Source organism: Benincasa hispida, chromosome 8 (genome assembly GCF_027475165.1).
Source record: "Benincasa hispida cultivar pf3 chromosome 8, pf3_genome.v1.1, whole genome shotgun sequence".
In the NCBI taxonomy this organism is placed as follows: Eukaryota; Viridiplantae; Streptophyta; class Magnoliopsida; order Cucurbitales; family Cucurbitaceae; genus Benincasa; species Benincasa hispida.
This window is the reverse complement of record NC_143485.1, coordinates 58,889,893-58,907,617: the sequence shown is the minus strand read 5'-3', so window position 1 is coordinate 58,907,617 and position 17,725 is coordinate 58,889,893. Positions and strand designations below refer to the sequence as shown.

Below are 17,725 nucleotides of genomic sequence, written 5' to 3'. Positions count from 1 at the left end.
CAACATTTGTTTCTCATTCCATCCAAAATATTTGGTCGTACCTGTTTGTTCGGGATAATTGGCCTTAACATACCAAGTTGGATCCAAAAGTCTTTAAGACGTATTTTTCTTCGTTATTCCCGTGTTTGAAAGGGGTGTCAGTATTATTGTCCTAGTCTAAATAAATATCTTGTCTCTTCTGATGTCACACTCTTTGAACATTCTTCATTCTATTCCTCACCTTCTTTCTCTTCAAATAAGAGTCAGGGAGAGCATAAGGAGTCGGAGGATGATTTAGTGTCTACACAATTGTTTCCCCTTCTGATCCTCTTCCCCATTCATCTCCACCTGTGTCTACCTCTATTCCTCCACCCATCGGTGAGGTCTATAATCGACAACAACCTCCTTCAATTCCATGCTCTACACCAGAGGCGGCTTCTTCGTCTCCTTCATTTCCATTCCCTGTACCAAAGTCTTCTTCGTCATTAGATTCGGAAACGAGTGATGATCTTCCTATTGCTCTTCGTAAAGGTAAACATAAGTGCATGCATCCTATTTCCTTTTTTATTTCATATAACCATTTGTCATCTTTTATATGTTCATTCATTGCATCCTTGGTGTGTGTATCCATCCCTAAAACTGTTCATGAAGCTTTATCTCATCCTGGTTAGTGTGCCACAATGGTGGAGGAGATAACTGCCTTAGATTACAATTGTACTTGGGATTTAGTTTCTCTCCTACAGGAAAGAAGCCCATCGGTTGCAAATGGGTGTTTTCAATTAAAGTCAATCCTGATGGTTCTATCATCGGTTAAAAGCACAGCTTGTAGGGAAAGGCTATGCACAAACTTATGTCGTTGACGATGTTGATACTTTTTCTCAAGTAGCAAAAATGGCATCTGTGAGGTTTTTTATTTCATAATATTGAATGTTTCTCAGACGTCGATTGGGCAGGATCTAAAGAAGACAGAAGATCAACTTCAGAATATTGTGTTTTTATTGGGGGTAAGTTGATTTCTTGGAAGAGTAACAAGCAAAATATGGTGTCACGTACAAATGCGGAATCAGAATATAGAGCAATGACACAGTCTGTATGTAAATTGATTTGGATATATCAACTTCTTACTGAGTTGAGATTTGAAATCACCACACCAACAAAATTGTGATGTGATAATCAAGCAACACTTCATATCGCATCTAATCTAGTGTTCCATGAGAGAACTAAACATATTGAAGTTGATTTCCATTTTGTACGTGAGAAAATTCAACAAGGTTTAGTATCTACCGGATATGTGAAGACTGGAGAACAATTAGAAGATATCTTCATGAAAGCATTGAATGGAACATGTACAGATTATCTATGTAACCTAATAACTTATCCAATGGGAGAAGGAAGGTAAGTTCTCTCTACTCTCTCCTCTCTCCTCTTTGCTCTCTTCCCTCCTTTTCTTTCCGGCCACTCTCCGACGGCTTTCTCTCTCCCTTGCCATCGTCCATCGGAGATATACTACCTGAGGTACCACCCCATGGAAATTGAAAGTTGCAAAGTGAATGGATATTGCTTTTGTATTTGGACTGAATCTGACCGGTTCTACATTGAGGATATGGAAGCTTGAAAGGTTCTGCCCCTCTCAAGGGTGCAACTGAGATGGTTTGTGGAGCAAGCCTCAAAGCTATTAGCAAGTTCGAGTAAATTCTATTTTCTCAACAATGGCAGAGGTTGTGATGGAGTCACAAGGTTATCCAAGTTCAGAGATCTTTCTGATTGGGTTTTGAGATTTGTTGTCTGGCCTTCAATTGGAGGTCGTTTTTTTATTCACGTCCCAGAAGGTCCTGAGCAAAAAGGATGGCATTCTTTCATTGGTATGATTAAAATTTTTTTAAAGAAAAGTGAGGATATACGTCAGTTATCAAAGGAACCATTAACAGCCCTTGCTCATTCCACCAAAGTTACATTAGTGCCAAATTCCTAGAGAGTACATGGAACAAGTTTCGTGGACGTGGTGAAAGGTAAAGGAGACTTCAAGTGCTATGCCCAGAATCATCAATTAAGAGTAATAGCAAGCAGGTGCAGCCCCAGTTCCATTGTTGTTTAAACAGAGCAAGAAGACCTTTTGGGTTCAGAAGAACTTCGATGTGTTCAAGGAAGACTTTAACAACTTATGGATCATCTCGAGGCTATTTGTGTTCAATGAATGGAAGGAAATAACAAAAGTATTGAAACAGGCCTTTCAATCGGATGTCATTATCAATCCTTTGTTTGCAGATAAAGCTTTAATCAAAGTCGACCAAGGAACTCTAGAAGAGCTAATCGAAGAGCTAATCGAAGAGCCAGGTAAATGGCAATCAATTGGTCCCTACCATTTACTTTTTGAAAAATGGAACAAAACAAAACATGGTAGACCTTCGGTTATAAAAGGTTTTGGGGGTTGGATCTCAATAAAAAAATCTCCCTAGACTATTGGAATAGAAGCACATTTGAAGCAATTGGAGCTTACTTTGGAGGGCTTGAGTGTGTTACAATAGACACTCGTAATCTTACTAATTGTGCTAAGGCAAGAATTCAAGTTACAAAGAACCTGTGTGGTTTCATGCCAGCAACCTTAGAAATAAAAGATGAAACTCGAGGCAATATTTATTTGAATTTTGGGGATATAGAGTGTGTAGATTCTCTTGTTTACAATTTTTCCAATCCAATAGATTTAGTCCGGTTAAATCAAGTAAAGAATGAAGGAATTGCAGTCGAAGATTTGAAAGCTGAATGGTCCTTTCTTGAATCCATCCAGTCCAAACCGAAGTTCTCAAGAAATCCCTGTGTTTCTGAAAAAGGCTCCCCAATAGTCACAAAGGAAGATGAAGAATTTTTCTTCAAAAGATGGCGCACACTCCTCTAAGGAAGAGTCTTCCCTACAGAGGCTGCAGAGGACGAAGCAGCCACTATTGATTGGCACGAAATCCCCAATGGCATTTGAACCCCTTTAAAAGGGTTACAGAAAATGAAGCAGCACTCTCAAGTGGTAGGCGAGATCTTCTCAAAGAAAGCCGAAGAGATTTCTGTATTAAGGAGAGAGGAAAAAGCAGACGAATCGTCTTCCAAAGACAAAAATGTCACAATTGATACTACTTCAGCACAATCCGATTGGAATTCCCAATCACCTCAAGACAAAAAATGTCACAATTAATATTACGGAGGCAATAGCCATTCAGCCTTTAAGCTCTCAGCATTACCCTGCAAGCCAATCTACCTCCCCGACAGCACAAAAGCCTTTGAAAGGTATTGAAGACGATTCTACCTCATTCTCTAAGAGGTGTACGCACCTCTTCAAACCTTTCCCCAAACACTTTGCACAAAGACGAAGATCCTTCATTAAATCATGGTCCCTAATTGCAAACTCGGATCTACTCGAGGACTGTTGTGTTAGGCTTCAACTTCCATTTGTCAAGACTGAAAGGTTAGTAAAGCTTACTTCCAAACAAACTTCTACTAATCCTCCAATTTTCAAAGATTCAGACCCAACTTTTTCGTTCGTGCAAGGTTCCTCTTTCATTGAGTCTTACAGTCCAAGAAGACTCTCACCAGGATTTGATGAAGCGTCAGTTTCTAGTGTCAGCAACGAAGCATTTGACAAAGAGGACCATGAATTCAACCACAAGGTTGCTGAAGAAATAATTGGAGCTGACTTGGCTTTGGATCTCCTATTTCACAATGGTGAAGATCATGAGGCAGAGGCAATAGAAGTTCCTAATCCAGCCCCCCAATTCTTTCTGACATCCCTCAAGAACTCAACTCCTTCTTGGAAAATTGTGATATTTCCCTGGGTTAATCAGGGTTTGAAGCTTCTCGCTCTTGCAAAAACATTTGATACAAGAGGCTCATATGAAGATCATCTCGTGGAATATTAGGGACCTTGGCGATAAAACTAAAAGATTGGTTATAAAAAGATTCCTGAAAAAAATAAATCCAAATCTTGTGTTACTTAAAGAAACGAAAAGGGAAAGTTTTGACCTTCCCTTCATAAAAAGTATATGGAGCTCAAAGGATGTGGGATGGGCTTTTGTGGAATCGTTGGGTAAGTCAGGAGGCATCCTGTCATTGTGGGATGAAAGCAAATTACCAATCTCCGAGATTGTTAAGGCAGAATTTTCTTTAACAATAAAATGCCAATCTATTTGCAAGAAAGTGTGTTGGGTAACAAATGTTTATGGTCCAAATAATTACAGAGAAAGTGAAAGATTTTGGTCTGAACTATCCTCTTTAGTTGAACGTTGTGAAGACCCATGGTGTCTCGGTGGGGATTTTAACTACATTCGACGAAGACAAGAAAGATTCCATTGGGGAGAGCAACAAGAGAAATCAGACATTTTAACAAATTCATTAGGGATTCAAGTCTACTTTAAATTCCAATGTCAAATGGAAGATACACATGGTCAAGAGAAGGTGAAGTAGTATCAAGATCTCTCATAGACAAATTCTTTATTTCAAATAAATGGGATGAATTCTTTGAAGATTCCAGAGTATCAAGACAAGTTCGACCCATTTCAGATCACTTTCCCCTCTTGTTTGAAGCTGGAGTGTTCGAATGGGGACCTTCTCCATTTAGATTCTGTAATAGCTGGTTATTTAACAAGGATTGTCGTAGAGTGACTGAAAGATCTCTGAATGTAGTGGATCAGCAAGGGTAGGCAGGATTTATATTCTCAGCCAGACTAAGGAGTTTGAAGCAGTCCCTAAAAAGGTGGTTAGCAGATCATGAGAAAAGTCAGAAAGCTAAAGAAGATTCACTGCTGGAAGAAATAAAAAGAAGAGATATGAATGAGGAAAACTATGAAGATTTCTCACTAGAAGAAGAAATAAGAATCCCTTTAAAGGCTGACTTGATATCACTTTATCAAACAGGGGAAAGAGATCTCATGCAAAAAAGCAAGTTGAAGTGGCTACAATTGGGAGGTGAGAATACAGCCTTCTTCCATCGATTCCTTGCAGCCAAAAAATGAAAAAGCTTAATTGCTGAACTGCTCAATGAACAAGGAGTTCCAACAAAGTCCTTCAGAGAAATAGAAGCAATAATATTGAGGTTTTATACCAATCTTTACTCAAAATGCTTGGGCTCTCGATCAATCCCTCTGAACCTAGAATGGCCAAGGGTTTCTACTGAGCAAAATGGATAGTTGGTAACCAGATTTAACCTTGCAGAAACTAAAAATGCAATCAAGGCTTTGGGAAGAAACAAAGCACCAGGACCAGATGGCTTTACCATAGAATTCAACTTTAAATTCTGGAATTTACTAAAAGACGGTCTTTAAGGATATTTTTGAGGAGTTTTATCACAATGGGAAGCTCAATGCATGTGTTAAAGAAAACTTTATTTGCCTAATCCAAAAGAAGGAAGAGGCAGTCTCAGTGAAAGACTTCAGACCCATCAGCTTATCCACCCTTGTCTATAAGATAAGGGCCAAACTCCTTGAGGAAAGGCTTAAAAAAATCATGCCTAGCTTAATAGGCCCAACACAAAGTGCATTTATTGAAGGTAGACAAATTCTTGACCCGATCCTAATAGCCAATGAGCCCGTGGAAGACTACAGAGCCAAGGAAAAAAAGGTTGGATTCTAAAACTCGATTTAGAAAAAGCCTTTGATAGAGTAGATTGGGAATTTCTTGAAAAAGTCTTTCATGGAAGAAACTTCCACCCCAAATGAATTTCTTGGATTATGGGTTGTATTTCTAATCCAAAGTCCTCCATTTTCATAAATGGAAGACCAAGAGGTAGAATAAAGGCCACAAGGGGGATTAGACAAGGGGACCCCCTCTCTCCTTTCCTATTCCTTTTGGTAAGTGATGTCTTAAGTGTGTTGGTTGATAGAATCCATGAAAAAGGTTTGTATGAAGGCTTCGTGGTTGGAAAAGACAAAGTTCAGATCTCCATTCTCCAATTTGTATATGATACTTTGCTATTTTGCAAATATGATGATGACATGCTAGATAATCTTCAAAAAAACCCTTGCACTTTTTGAGTGGTGTTTCGGACAGAAGGTTAATTGGGAAAAATCCGCCCTGTGTGGGATCAATATAGAAGAAAACAAGTTGAGGGCAGTAGCATCCAGGCTGAATTGCCAATTACTACACCTTTTGTTATAATTCTATAGTTAGGGTTTTCCTTTCTTGTAAATATTTTGTGATATTTTCCTTTTCTATACTTTGTACACTTGTATATATTCATATCTTTGGTGAATGAATAGAGCATACTAATTCTTTCTCAAACCTAAGAGTTTTACCTGGTATCAGAGCCCTCTAAACAAACTTAGGGTTTTCTAAACCTTAGGTTTGAGAATTTAGAACCCATTTGTGATATGTTTAGGATTTTGTGGAGTGGTGAGTTTACACTTTTGCTCATAGTTGCCGTCTTCGGTTCGTTCGTCGTCGTTAGCCGCCGCTGCTGTCAGGAAAAAAAAAAGCTGTTTTTTTCGACACCGCCCAGTCCAACGAGGAGCCCAGCCATCGATCTACAAAACCCCCAGAAGTATGGTTGCCATCTGACCAGCGTGTGAGGCTCACACGCTACTTGTTCCAGCCTGCTGTTCGTCCACGTGCCGACGCGTGTAGGTGCATGCGCCGTCGTTTTTTGTCCATCTTCTGTGGGTTTCCTCAGTGTTGTTGGCTCTTCTCGATTGTGTTTGTTTGGGATATATAGATATACTCACTACTTGTAATGACATCTCTTCAGTAATTTAGGGTTTTGATTCTTTGCTGTCCGGTGTTTATTTTTTGAGGTAATGGCTAATAAGAAACCAGTAATGTCTGAGATTGTTCCTATGGTGTCAAAAGTAACTGAACACAAGTTGAATGGATCCAACTACTATTCATGGAGATCAAATCCAAGAGGTGTTGTTTGCTATTATTATCATAAACATGGCCATACGAAACATAAATGCAGAAGACTGCTAAATAAGGGTCAGAGGATGTCATCATCCTCTGCACATGTCGCCTCTACTCCTGATAATCTTGACAAGTCAATTACAATTTCTGCAGAGGAGTTTGCTAAATTTCAGCAGTATCAAGAGTCATTGAGGGCATCATCTTCTACTCCCATTACGACCATCGTAGAGACAGGTAACAGTTCTAACTGCCTTCTTTCCTCCACGTCAAAATGGGTCATTAACTCTGGCGCTACAGACCATATGACAGGTAACCCCAGTTTATTCTCTGACCTTTGTACATCTACCTCTTCACCTAATGTCATTATAGCTAATGGAACCTCCATTCCTGTTTTAGGATCAGGAACCGTCCATCTCACTGAATCAATTTTTTTGTCATCAGTTTTAAATTTACCAAATTTCTCGTTTAATTTGATTTCGGTCAGTAAACTCACTCGTGATCTTCATTGTTGTGTCTTCTTTTTTTCTGGTTATTGCTTATTTCAGGATCTTACGACGAAACAGACTATTGGTAAAGGGCGGGAATTTGGAGGCCTTTACATCTTTGAACCACAAACACCTACGGTCATCACATGCTCTAGCGTGTCGTCTCCCTTTGAAGAGCATTGTCGTTTGGGTCATCCGTCTATCTCTGTGTTGAAGAGTCTTCATCCACAACTTCAACATTTGTCTTCTTTAGATTGTGAGTCATGTCAGTTTGCTAAATTTCATCGTTTGAGTTTGTATCCTCGAGTCAATAAACGAGCTAGTGCTCCTTTTGAATTAGTCCATTCTGATGTTTGGGGTCTATGTCCTGTTGAGTCCAAAGGAGGGTTTAGGTATTTTGCCGATGACTATTCTCGTGTTACGTGGTTATATTTAATGAAAAGTCGTTCTGAGTTACTTTCTCATTTTCGTAACTTCCATGCTGAAATTCAAACTCAGTTTAGTGGTACTCTTAAAATTCTACGGAGTGATAATGCTGAGGAATATTTCTCTCATACACTCAAGTCTTATTTAGATGCCCATGGCATTCTTCATCAATCTTCTTATGTTGATACTCCATCTCAAAATGGGGTTGCAGAACGAAAGAATCGTCATCTCTTTGAGATAGCCAGAGCTTTGATGTTTCAGATGCATGTTCAAAATCCTTTTGGGTTGATGCTGTTTCCACAGCTTGTTTCCTAATAAATCGCATGCCCTCTTCCATTCTTAAGGGTGAAATACCTTTTCGTACTTTATGCCCCAAGCAACATTTGTTTTCCATTCCACCCAAAATATTTGGTTGTACCTGCTTTGTTCGGGATGTTCGGCCTCAACATACCAAGCTGGATCCAAAGTCCTTAAAATGTATTTTCCTTGGTTATTCCCATGTCCAAAAGGGGTATCGGTGTTATTGTCCTAGTCTAAATAAATATTTAGTCTCTCCTGATGTCACGTTTTTTGAACATACCCCATTTTTTTCATCACTGTCTTTCTCTTCGAATAAGAGTCAGGGGGAGCATAAAGAATTAGAGGATGATTTCCTTGTCTACACAGTTAGTTTCTCTCCCTGCAGGAAAGAACACTATCGGTTACAAATGGGTGTTTGCAGTTAAAGTCAATCCTGACGGTTCTGTTGTTCAGTTAAAAGCGTGCCTCGTAGCGAAAGGCTACGCACAAACTTATGGCATTGACTATGTTGATACTTTTTCTCCTGTAGCAAAAATGGCATCTGCGAGGTTGTTTATTTCATTAGCTTCAATCAATCATTGGCCTTTACATCAACATGATATTAAAAATGCATTTCTTCATGGTGATCTTCACGAAGAGGTGTATATGGAGCAACCACCAGGGTTTGTTGCTCAAGGGGAGAGAATGGAACGGTGTGTCACCTTCATAAATCCTTGTATGGATTAAAGTAGAGCCCACGAGCTTGGTTTGGTAAATTTAGTCAAGTGATTGAAAGCTTTGGAATGCGGAAGAGCAGGTCAGATCATTCAGTCTTTTTTAAAAGATCTGAGGATGGTGTCATCTTGTTAGTCGTATATTTGGATGATATTGTGATTACTGGTGATGATGTTTTAGGGATCCAGTCTCTAAAAACCTTTCTTCATAGTCAATTCCATACAAAAGATTTGGGCATGTTGAAATACTTCTTAGGAATTGAGGTAATAAGAAGCAAGAAAGGAATTCTATTATCACAGAGAAAATATGTACATGACTTGTTGACTGAAATAGGAAAGCTAGGGGCTAAGCCATGTAGTACCCCAATGATGCCCAACTTACAGCTCACAAAAGAAGAATTGCTAAAAGATCCTGAAAGATATAGGAGGTTAGTGGGAAAACTTAATTACCTTACAGTGACTCGATCCGACATAGCCTATTCAGTAAGTATTGTGAGTCAGTACATGTCATGCCCTACAGTTGATCATTGGGCTGCATTGGAACAGATTCTTTGTTATTTGAAGGCTGCTCCCGGGCATGGTTTGTTATATAAGGATTATGGCCATAGAAATATTGAATGTTTCTCTGACGCCGATTAGGCAGGATCTAAAGAAGACAGAAGATCAACCTCAGGGTATTGTGTTTTTTGTTGGTGGTAATTTGATTTCTTGGAAGAGTAAGAAGCAAAATGTGGTGTCACGTTCAAGTGCAGAATCAGAATATAGTGCAATGGCACAATCTGTGTGTGAATTGACTTGGATATATGAACTTCTTGTTGAGTTGGGATTTGAAATCACTACACCGACAAAGTTGTGGTGTGATAATCAAGCAGCACTTCATATTGCATCTAATCCAGTATTTTATGAAAGGACTAAACATATTGAAGTTGATTGCCATTTTGTACGTGAGAAAATTCAACAAGGGTTGGTATCTACAAGATATGTGAAGACGGGAGAACAATTAGGAGATATCTTCACGAAAGCATTGGAAGGAAGACGTATAGATTATCTATGTAACAAGTTGGGCATGATTAACATATATGCTCCAACTTGAGGGGGAGTGTTATAATTCTATAGTTAGGATTTTCCTTTCTTGTAAATATTTTGTGATATTTTCCTTTTCTATGCTTTGTACACTTGTATATATTCATATCTTTGGTGAATGAATAGAGCATACCGATTCTTTCTCAAACCTAAGAGTTTTACACTTTCTTATATTTGGGCCTCCCCTTAGGAGGATACCCAAAAAAAGTGGAGTTTTGGCAGCCGGTAATTGACAAATTACAGAATAAATTAGATAAGTGGAGAAGATATAATTTATCAAGGGGAGGAAGATCTACTCTTGGCAAAACAGTCCTTTCTAATTTACCAATTTACTACATGACCTTTCTGATGCCTGAAAAGGTGGTTTCAGCCTTAGAATCATAAGAAACTTCTTTTGGGAAGGTCACAAAGGTGGTAAGATAAATCACTTGATGAAATGGGAGCTTGTCTCTAGGAAACAAGAAGATGGTGGACTTGGGTTAGGAGGTTTGAAGGTTAGAAACTTGGCCCTTTTAGCCAAGTGGGGCTGGCATTCTATGCACGAACACACTTCCTAGTGGAGACAAGTTGTCAAGAGTATTCATGGCAACAGCTTTTTGGATGGCACACTTCAAGAAAGGTAAAATGTAGCCTTCGCAACCCTTGGATCAATATTTCAAGATCGTGGATGAAAGTGGAAGTATTGGCAGCCTTTAAGTTAGGAAATGGCAACAAAATTTTGTTTTGGCAAGACCCATGGCTGGATTATATTCCTCTTAAAGATAGCTTCCCATCCTTGTTTGGTATAACCATCAACCCAAATGGTTCAGTCTCAAACCATTGGGATTTTCAAACTTCTTCATGGTCCATCAACTTCAGAAGGTAAAAAGGAAGAAGATATCTTAAGAGTTCCAAAATTTGTTACTCCTAGTGTTCAAGAAAGAAGTTAAAAACTGCCAAGATACTTGCATATGGTCCCTAGAAGCTAATGGTTCCTTCTCAGTAAAATCACTGGTCAACCACCTTTCCTTGGCTTCACCACTCACACCTTGCCTTCAAAAAGCTCTTTGGAAGTCCAACAGTCCTCGGAAAGTTAATATAACAGTGTGGATAATGTTTCTTTGAGCCCTCAATTGCTCCTCAGTGTTACAACAGAAACTGCCTTCTCATTCTCTTTCTCCCAATTGGTGTCCTCTTTACAAATCAAACGGGGAAGACCTCCAACACCTTTTCTTTCAATGTAATTATGCCACTTATTGTTGGAGAGCACTTTTCAAATGCTTCACCACTTGTTGGGTCTTTGGCAACACCTTCAAAAACAACATTCAGCAGATACTTACTAGGCCATTCCTCAAGAAAAATTCAAATTTACTGTGGACTAATGCAACAAAAGCATTGCTTGCTGATATTTGATTTGAAAGAAACCAAAGAGTTTTCCAAGATAAGGAAACCCCTTGGTTTGCTCGGTTTGAGGCTGCAAGGCTTAATGCTTCTCTTTGATGCTCCCTCTCTAAAACATTTGAAGCCTACTCCTTACAAGATATAAGTCTAAATTGGCAGGCATTCATTCAATTGGACAGCTAGTTTCAGAAGATATTGGACTGCTTTTCAGCCTATTGTGGTCGTGCTATTGGGGTTTTTTGTTTTTGTTTTTGATTTCCTATGTATTCAGCTACTGTTTAAGAAGTTTTTGTTTGTTTGTTCATAGTCTCTATTTGGTTGCTTTGTAAGGCTTCCTTTATCTTAGATCTTGGTTTTGTTGGTTCAGAAATGATGAGGGCACTAAAAGGGTGTCAACCTAGTTGAGATGCCCGGGTGCACCTCCTGATCCTTAATTCGTAGTTCTTAGTTATTTTGCCTTTATAATTCAAGTACACATCTCCTGTACTCTCTTTTAATGAATAATAAAGGTTGTTTCCTTTTCAAAAAAAGTTGGGCATGATTAACATATATGCTCCAACTTGAAGGGGAGTGTTACAGTTTTAATATTAGGGATATTTTATTATTGTAAATATCTTTGTTATATTTTCCTTTTATGGCCTTTTCTACGCTTTTCTTCTTTGGTCACTCTTGTACACTTGTATGTATATATTGCTTTAGTGAATGGAATAAAATATCTTTCGAAGGGATATCAAGGTCCTTTTTTTGGCCAACAGTTGTATCTTGAATGGCTTTCTCACGCTTCAATAAAAGTTGCTCCATGTTTTTTTTTTTTTTTTTTTTTGAAAAGGAAACAATTCATTGATATAAGAGAATATCGAGCAAAAGCCCATAGTACAAGAGGATTATACAATGAGCTAAATAACAACCGAATACCAAACGGATCAGCTAGCGCACCCGAGCATCTCAACTAGGTTGACACCCCCTTAGCACCCTCATCATATCCAAAGATAAACTAAAACTAGCTTAAAAGAAAAGCAGAAAGCATTACACTCCCCAAAAGGAACAAACACCGGGGCTAAAACTTAAATAAACAGACTGAAAAATCAATGAAAATCTAAGAAAACCGCTGGATGCTGAAGAGATTAAAACCCATCACTTGGGAGGGAGGCAAACACCCTCCAATTGAGATTGAATTCTAATAAGCTGTAGGCATTAAAGTGCTTGGATAGGATACACCAAGAAGAAGCTAGCCGACGGGCTGATTCGAATCGATCTTGACAACCAAGAGCCTTACCATGGAACACCCTTTGATTTTTTTCAAACCAAAGATCAGCCAACAGAGCCTTGACTGCATTCAACCACAACAAACTGCTGGATTTGTGTAGATTTATGCCAACTAAAAGCTGCAGCAAGTTGCCCTTAAAGTCATTACTCATAACCCATGAAATGTTGAAGGACAGCAACTTATTCCAACACCAAGCTGAATGGGCATAAACAAAGAAAAGGTGGAGGGAGTCTTCTGACCAATTTAGGCACAAAGGGCATATTGAAGGAGAGATATAGCTGGCTGCCAGCTTGCTTTGCAACACCGAGGCTAATTCAATTGACCACAAAGCATTATCCAGACTAGAATGTTAATTCTTCTCGGGCTGCAAGTCTTCCACAGGGCCGAGTAGAGAGTTTTATCCATTGGGGAGGAGTGGGAAAGGTGTATTCTAAGTGAATTGACCGTAAAGAGTCCCGAGGCTGAGATAGACCATACATTGCTATCAACAACTTCTGAAATTTTCCTCGTTGCAATGACCCCTAGCAAATCTTGAAAAGAGATGATCTCCTCTTCTTTAAGCAATCGACGAAAGGTGATTGACCAAGTAGCTAAACTATTGTCCCAATGGTCAGCAACCGAGCCATTTGGAAACAAGGTGATTCGGAAGAGATTTGGAAATAAAGAACTAAAAGGGGTCACTCCCACCCAAGGGTCCAACCAAAATGCAATTCTGCTGCCATTTCCAAGTTTGAAAGTGGCCAACGACTCAACTTTTAGCCAAGACTTAGAAATACTGATCCATGGGCTTCTCAAGCTTCTACCCTCTTTACCTGTCGTGTGCCAATTAAAAGGATCCGTACCGTAAATGCCTCTGATAACTTGCCCCCAAAATAAGCCTTCCTCTTTGAAAAATCTCCAGCCCCATTTAGCAAGTAGTGCTAAATTCATAGTTTTAAATACATCAAGGCCGAGGCCTCCATCTGTCATAGGTTTTTGTACCAAAGCCCACTTCACCAAATGATTTAGCTTGTTGCCGTTGTGCCCTTCCCAAAAGAAGCTCCTCGTGATTCTCTCCAATTTTGAAGCAACTCCATCCGGCAATATGAATATGGACATAAAGTGCGTTGGGAGGTTAGATAAAACTGACTTACATAATGTGACTCTACCAACTCTAGAAATGTTGAAACGCTTCCATTTGTCCAATTTAGCTTGAAAGTTGTCCAAAACTGGTTGCCAAAAAGATAACTTTTTCGGGTATGCTCCATGTTCACATCAGAACTAGAAGAATTATGGATTGTCTTTTCCAACGGCATTGGAATGGAATCTTAATCAAGTGAAGCCAAGTGACCAACTTCCGTTGGCTTCTGCATCGTGAACTTCCCACCTTTATATTGGAAGCTAATGGATTTCTTGAATAATTTAATAACCAAGATGGTAGAAGAAAATCCAAATCAGGTTCTAAAGATTCAAACCCTCTTCCTTCATCCTGTAAAACTTGATTCAAATGGACTAAATCAATTGGGTTAGTAAAATCTTTAACAAATAAATCACCTTTCAATCTTGATGGAGGGTCAATTAATTCAATATCTCCAAAATTCAGAAAAATAGATCCACCTCATCAACAATTTCTATGGTTCACAGCATGAATCCACATAAACTTTTCTTAACTTGAGTTTTAGCTTCAGAAACGTTGAGAAGGTTCAATGTTTCCAAAGCAATATCTTCCAAGCCTCCAAAATAAGCTCTCATAGTTTCAAAAGTTTACCTACGCCAATAATCAAACGCGAGATTCTTGATTGAAATCCATCCTCCATATCCCTTCGAATACAACAGCCGGCTATGCACAAACTTGTTCCACTTTCAAACTTCAGATGAAACGAACCACAAATCTGCCATTTGCTCGATCCCTAAATCCTCTAGAGTTCCTTGGTCCAATTTTAGTAAGGCATTTTCTGCAAACAAAGGATGGACAATGACATCAAAATGAAAGTAATCTTTTAACGTTTTAGTTGTTTCCAACCAATCGTTGAACTCGAACAATTTGGAAACTATCCATAAGTTGCTAAAATCTTCTTGAAAAATGTCAATGTTCTTAAGCACCCAATAATGGATCTTACTATGTTTATCGGGCACTAAAATAGAGCCTTGCTTCAGACGTGGAAAAGCTTCGAAATCCATACTTTGTTTCTTTGACGGGAAAATAAAGCTTAATTGAATATTTGCCTTCACAATATCCATGTGTTTCTCTCCCTGGTTTTGGCAAAACAAGATCTACTGGCTCCCTTCTTGTATTTAATGACTTAGTAGAAGCTTCGAAAATTTTCAGAAAATCTTGGAGCATTATCGCAAAAGAATACCAACCTTGCTTCAAATCTCTGAAAGGAATATGAATAAAATATCTTCCCCCTAAAGAAGGCTAAACAACACATCTCATAATTCATCTTAAGGAGCAGCAGAACCTTGACAATTTTATGGCACTTGATCCATGACGACCGTTCCTCACAAAGAAGCATGAAGCAGAACACTTAATCAAGTCTAAAATTTTCAAGAAACCAATTGAGCTAAGACTTTAATAGGAGAAGGAGCTTGTTGACTTCCAAGTCTTCCACGAAAAATGTGCCAGAATTGTGCCAAATACAAAAATAGAACCCATTCGCGTTACAACATTTCACCTCCATACTTCACGGTAGAATGTTTGGCAAGAAAGACTAACGGAAGAGAGGATGCTGACCAGCACTACTGATCAAAGGACGGGAAGAGAAGGGAGAGGAGAGAGGAGAGGACATACTTACCCTAACTTGTCTGTCATCGGCTAATTTTTTTAAACAAAACTTTCATTCAAAAATATTTAAAAAAAAAAAAAAAATCACTTGGCATAGGATTCTGCCACTTAATATTATTTCATTTAAATATATTTTTCTCTATTATTACATCCACGATTGTGTACAACAAAGAATGTTTTAACTTAAAAGTAGAGAGCTTCAATTCCAAATACTTCAACTTGGGTCTTAGGGAAAAAATATTGAGTCGCATTCTTTTTCAATGAAAAACATCAATTTTTTACAAGGCATTTCTATGATAAAAGTGTGAGCAGTGTTGATCCAAAAGAAGTGAAGACGACTTTATTAATTTAAATTATGTTGAGAAAGAAGATTTGTCCAAGGCTTTCAATTTTTGGTTTTCGGAAGATCCTTCTTATACTCCAGTGGTCAAAGAAAACTCTCTTCAGTAAGTGTCTCAAGTTGAAGATATCCCACAGAAGTTTTCTTCTTTGATTGAAGTTTGCGGATTTCAATGAAGGAAATTGTTCCCTTTGTCATTAATCAAGTCTGATTTTCAGCTATTTGTGGACGTCAATGAAGATTATTTCTAGGAAGGTTTAGGAAATGCTTCAAAACAAGTGGCTTTGAGAAAGTTTTTTCAGAAGCAATGTCGTGACGTGGTTTTATTGCAAGAGACTAGAATGGCTGATTTTGATATTAGTCTATTTGGAACTCTAAATAAATTAATTGGGTACAAGTGGAAGCGTGGGGTAGATCTGGTGGTATGCTAATTTTGTGGTATGAATCTAAAATCCAGGTTGTGGAAGAAATTTGGTTCAAGAGAAACCAGAGAATTTTTCAAAAAAAGTAATTGATTGGGTTGTTCGCTTCAAAGTTGCCAGGACTGTCTCCACTTGGCGTTTTCTCTATAGGTTCTTTGATGACTTTTCCATCCAAGATGTATGCTTAATTTGGATTGACTGCCTTTGCCTTTACAACATAGTCTTTTTGCTCTATGTATTTGTACTCATTGTTTTCATTTCTTTGTATTTTGATCATTAGTTTTTTTTCATTATTTTAAAGAAAAGTTCTGTATCCTTTTCTAGAAAAAAATAAATAAATAAAACATCAATTTTTTACAGCATAGATGATTACCTACCTGAGACATCATTCCAAATGGTGTTCTCTGAGTTTTGACCACTCCTCCTCTTCCATGACAGTCGGCACACAATTTCATGCAATTATTTGATTTAGCACCCGTTCCATCACAAATTTCACATGTCTCAAAACAAGAAAATTGAATTGCCTGCTCTCCTCCAAACACTGATTCTTCAAAGCTTAAGTGCAAGTCATAACTGTAAGGTTAAGAGAAGGAAAAAGAATGTACGACTCAGACTATTTATAAGCACATATCATCTACTTTACAAATACAAATATGAAAGAATACACAAGATCAGTTCAAGCTAAACCATGATAAGAGCAAGCTTAGACGAATGGTCATAATGTAGCAGGATTAGAGTAAATTTGGGTATCTTGGTCAAATCCTTAATTTATTAAGAATATAATTAGTTTCCTTGATTGATTAGGGTTAGGATTAGAAATAATTGCTTTATTTCCTCTATCAGTATTCTCTTGGTGTTATTTTTCTTATCCTCCTTCGAGATTTATGTACTTTGAGCATTAGACTCTTTATGATTAATGAAAAGTTTTGTTTCCTTTCCCAAAAAAAAAAACGAGAGATTAGTTTCCTTAGTTTATTAGGATTAGTGTCCTTTTACTCTATGTGGAGGTACTCGATTAGGATCTTGCGTAAGCTATTGCTCACTATAGTACCTAAATACAATGTAAAAAATGTTGAACTTTTAAGAATTATAATACAAACAAACTAAGATTAGAATAGAAAGATGTAATTATTCTAAAGTAACTTGGGTTCAAAGAATGGTCTAAACAATGGAGTGGAGTCTTAATTCTTGTTCCAATGATCAATCAGAATATTATGGACAACCTCATAAAAGGAAGATTCTTCATCTCCACGTTTTTCTTCATGCCTATATATTGTAGTCTTCACCTTTTTAATCATAGTATCCCACATGGCATAAACCAAATGAAGGGTAGCGTAATGACCTGAGTTCAAGAGGGGTACATGATTGAATCGATATCACATCCGAATGAGAGGAATCCTAAGGACATGAAAGTATAGTTAAGAAGGCTTAAAAAAATTAAAAATTACTACCTATACCAACAAGGTGCACCTTCCTTTTCGGTGGCTCAATCATAAGAACTCCAAAGTTAAGCGTGGTTAGCTTGAAACAATCATATGTTGGGTGACCTCTGAAAGGACCAGTGTTGGTTTGTGAGGACAATTTTCACTTCTAAAAAGCATTCAAGGAAAGTGAGGATGACGTGAGGATGACGTAGCCAGGCCGCAGGAGAAAAAACCACGGTATAGAATTTTCTTATTATAATCGGGATACA

At 38.1% G+C, this 17,725-nt stretch overlaps 1 protein-coding gene across 3 annotated transcripts in view; it reads right to left on the bottom strand.

The window, feature by feature from the left end:
• The window catches only part of LOC120082833 (Molecular chaperone Hsp40/DnaJ family protein), an 84,503-nt gene that overhangs the window by 41,627 nt on the left and 25,151 nt on the right, over positions 1-17,725 (bottom strand). For all 3 annotated transcript variants that reach the window (XR_016531234.1, XM_039038165.2, XM_090316285.1), the window contains one exon: positions 16,410-16,605. Coding sequence is in view for 2 of the 3 variants with exons in the window: in XM_039038165.2 (XP_038894093.1) it covers positions 16,410-16,605 (196 nt within the window). In the remaining variant the exon portion in view is untranslated. The remainder of the gene's footprint in view (positions 1-16,409; positions 16,606-17,725) is intronic.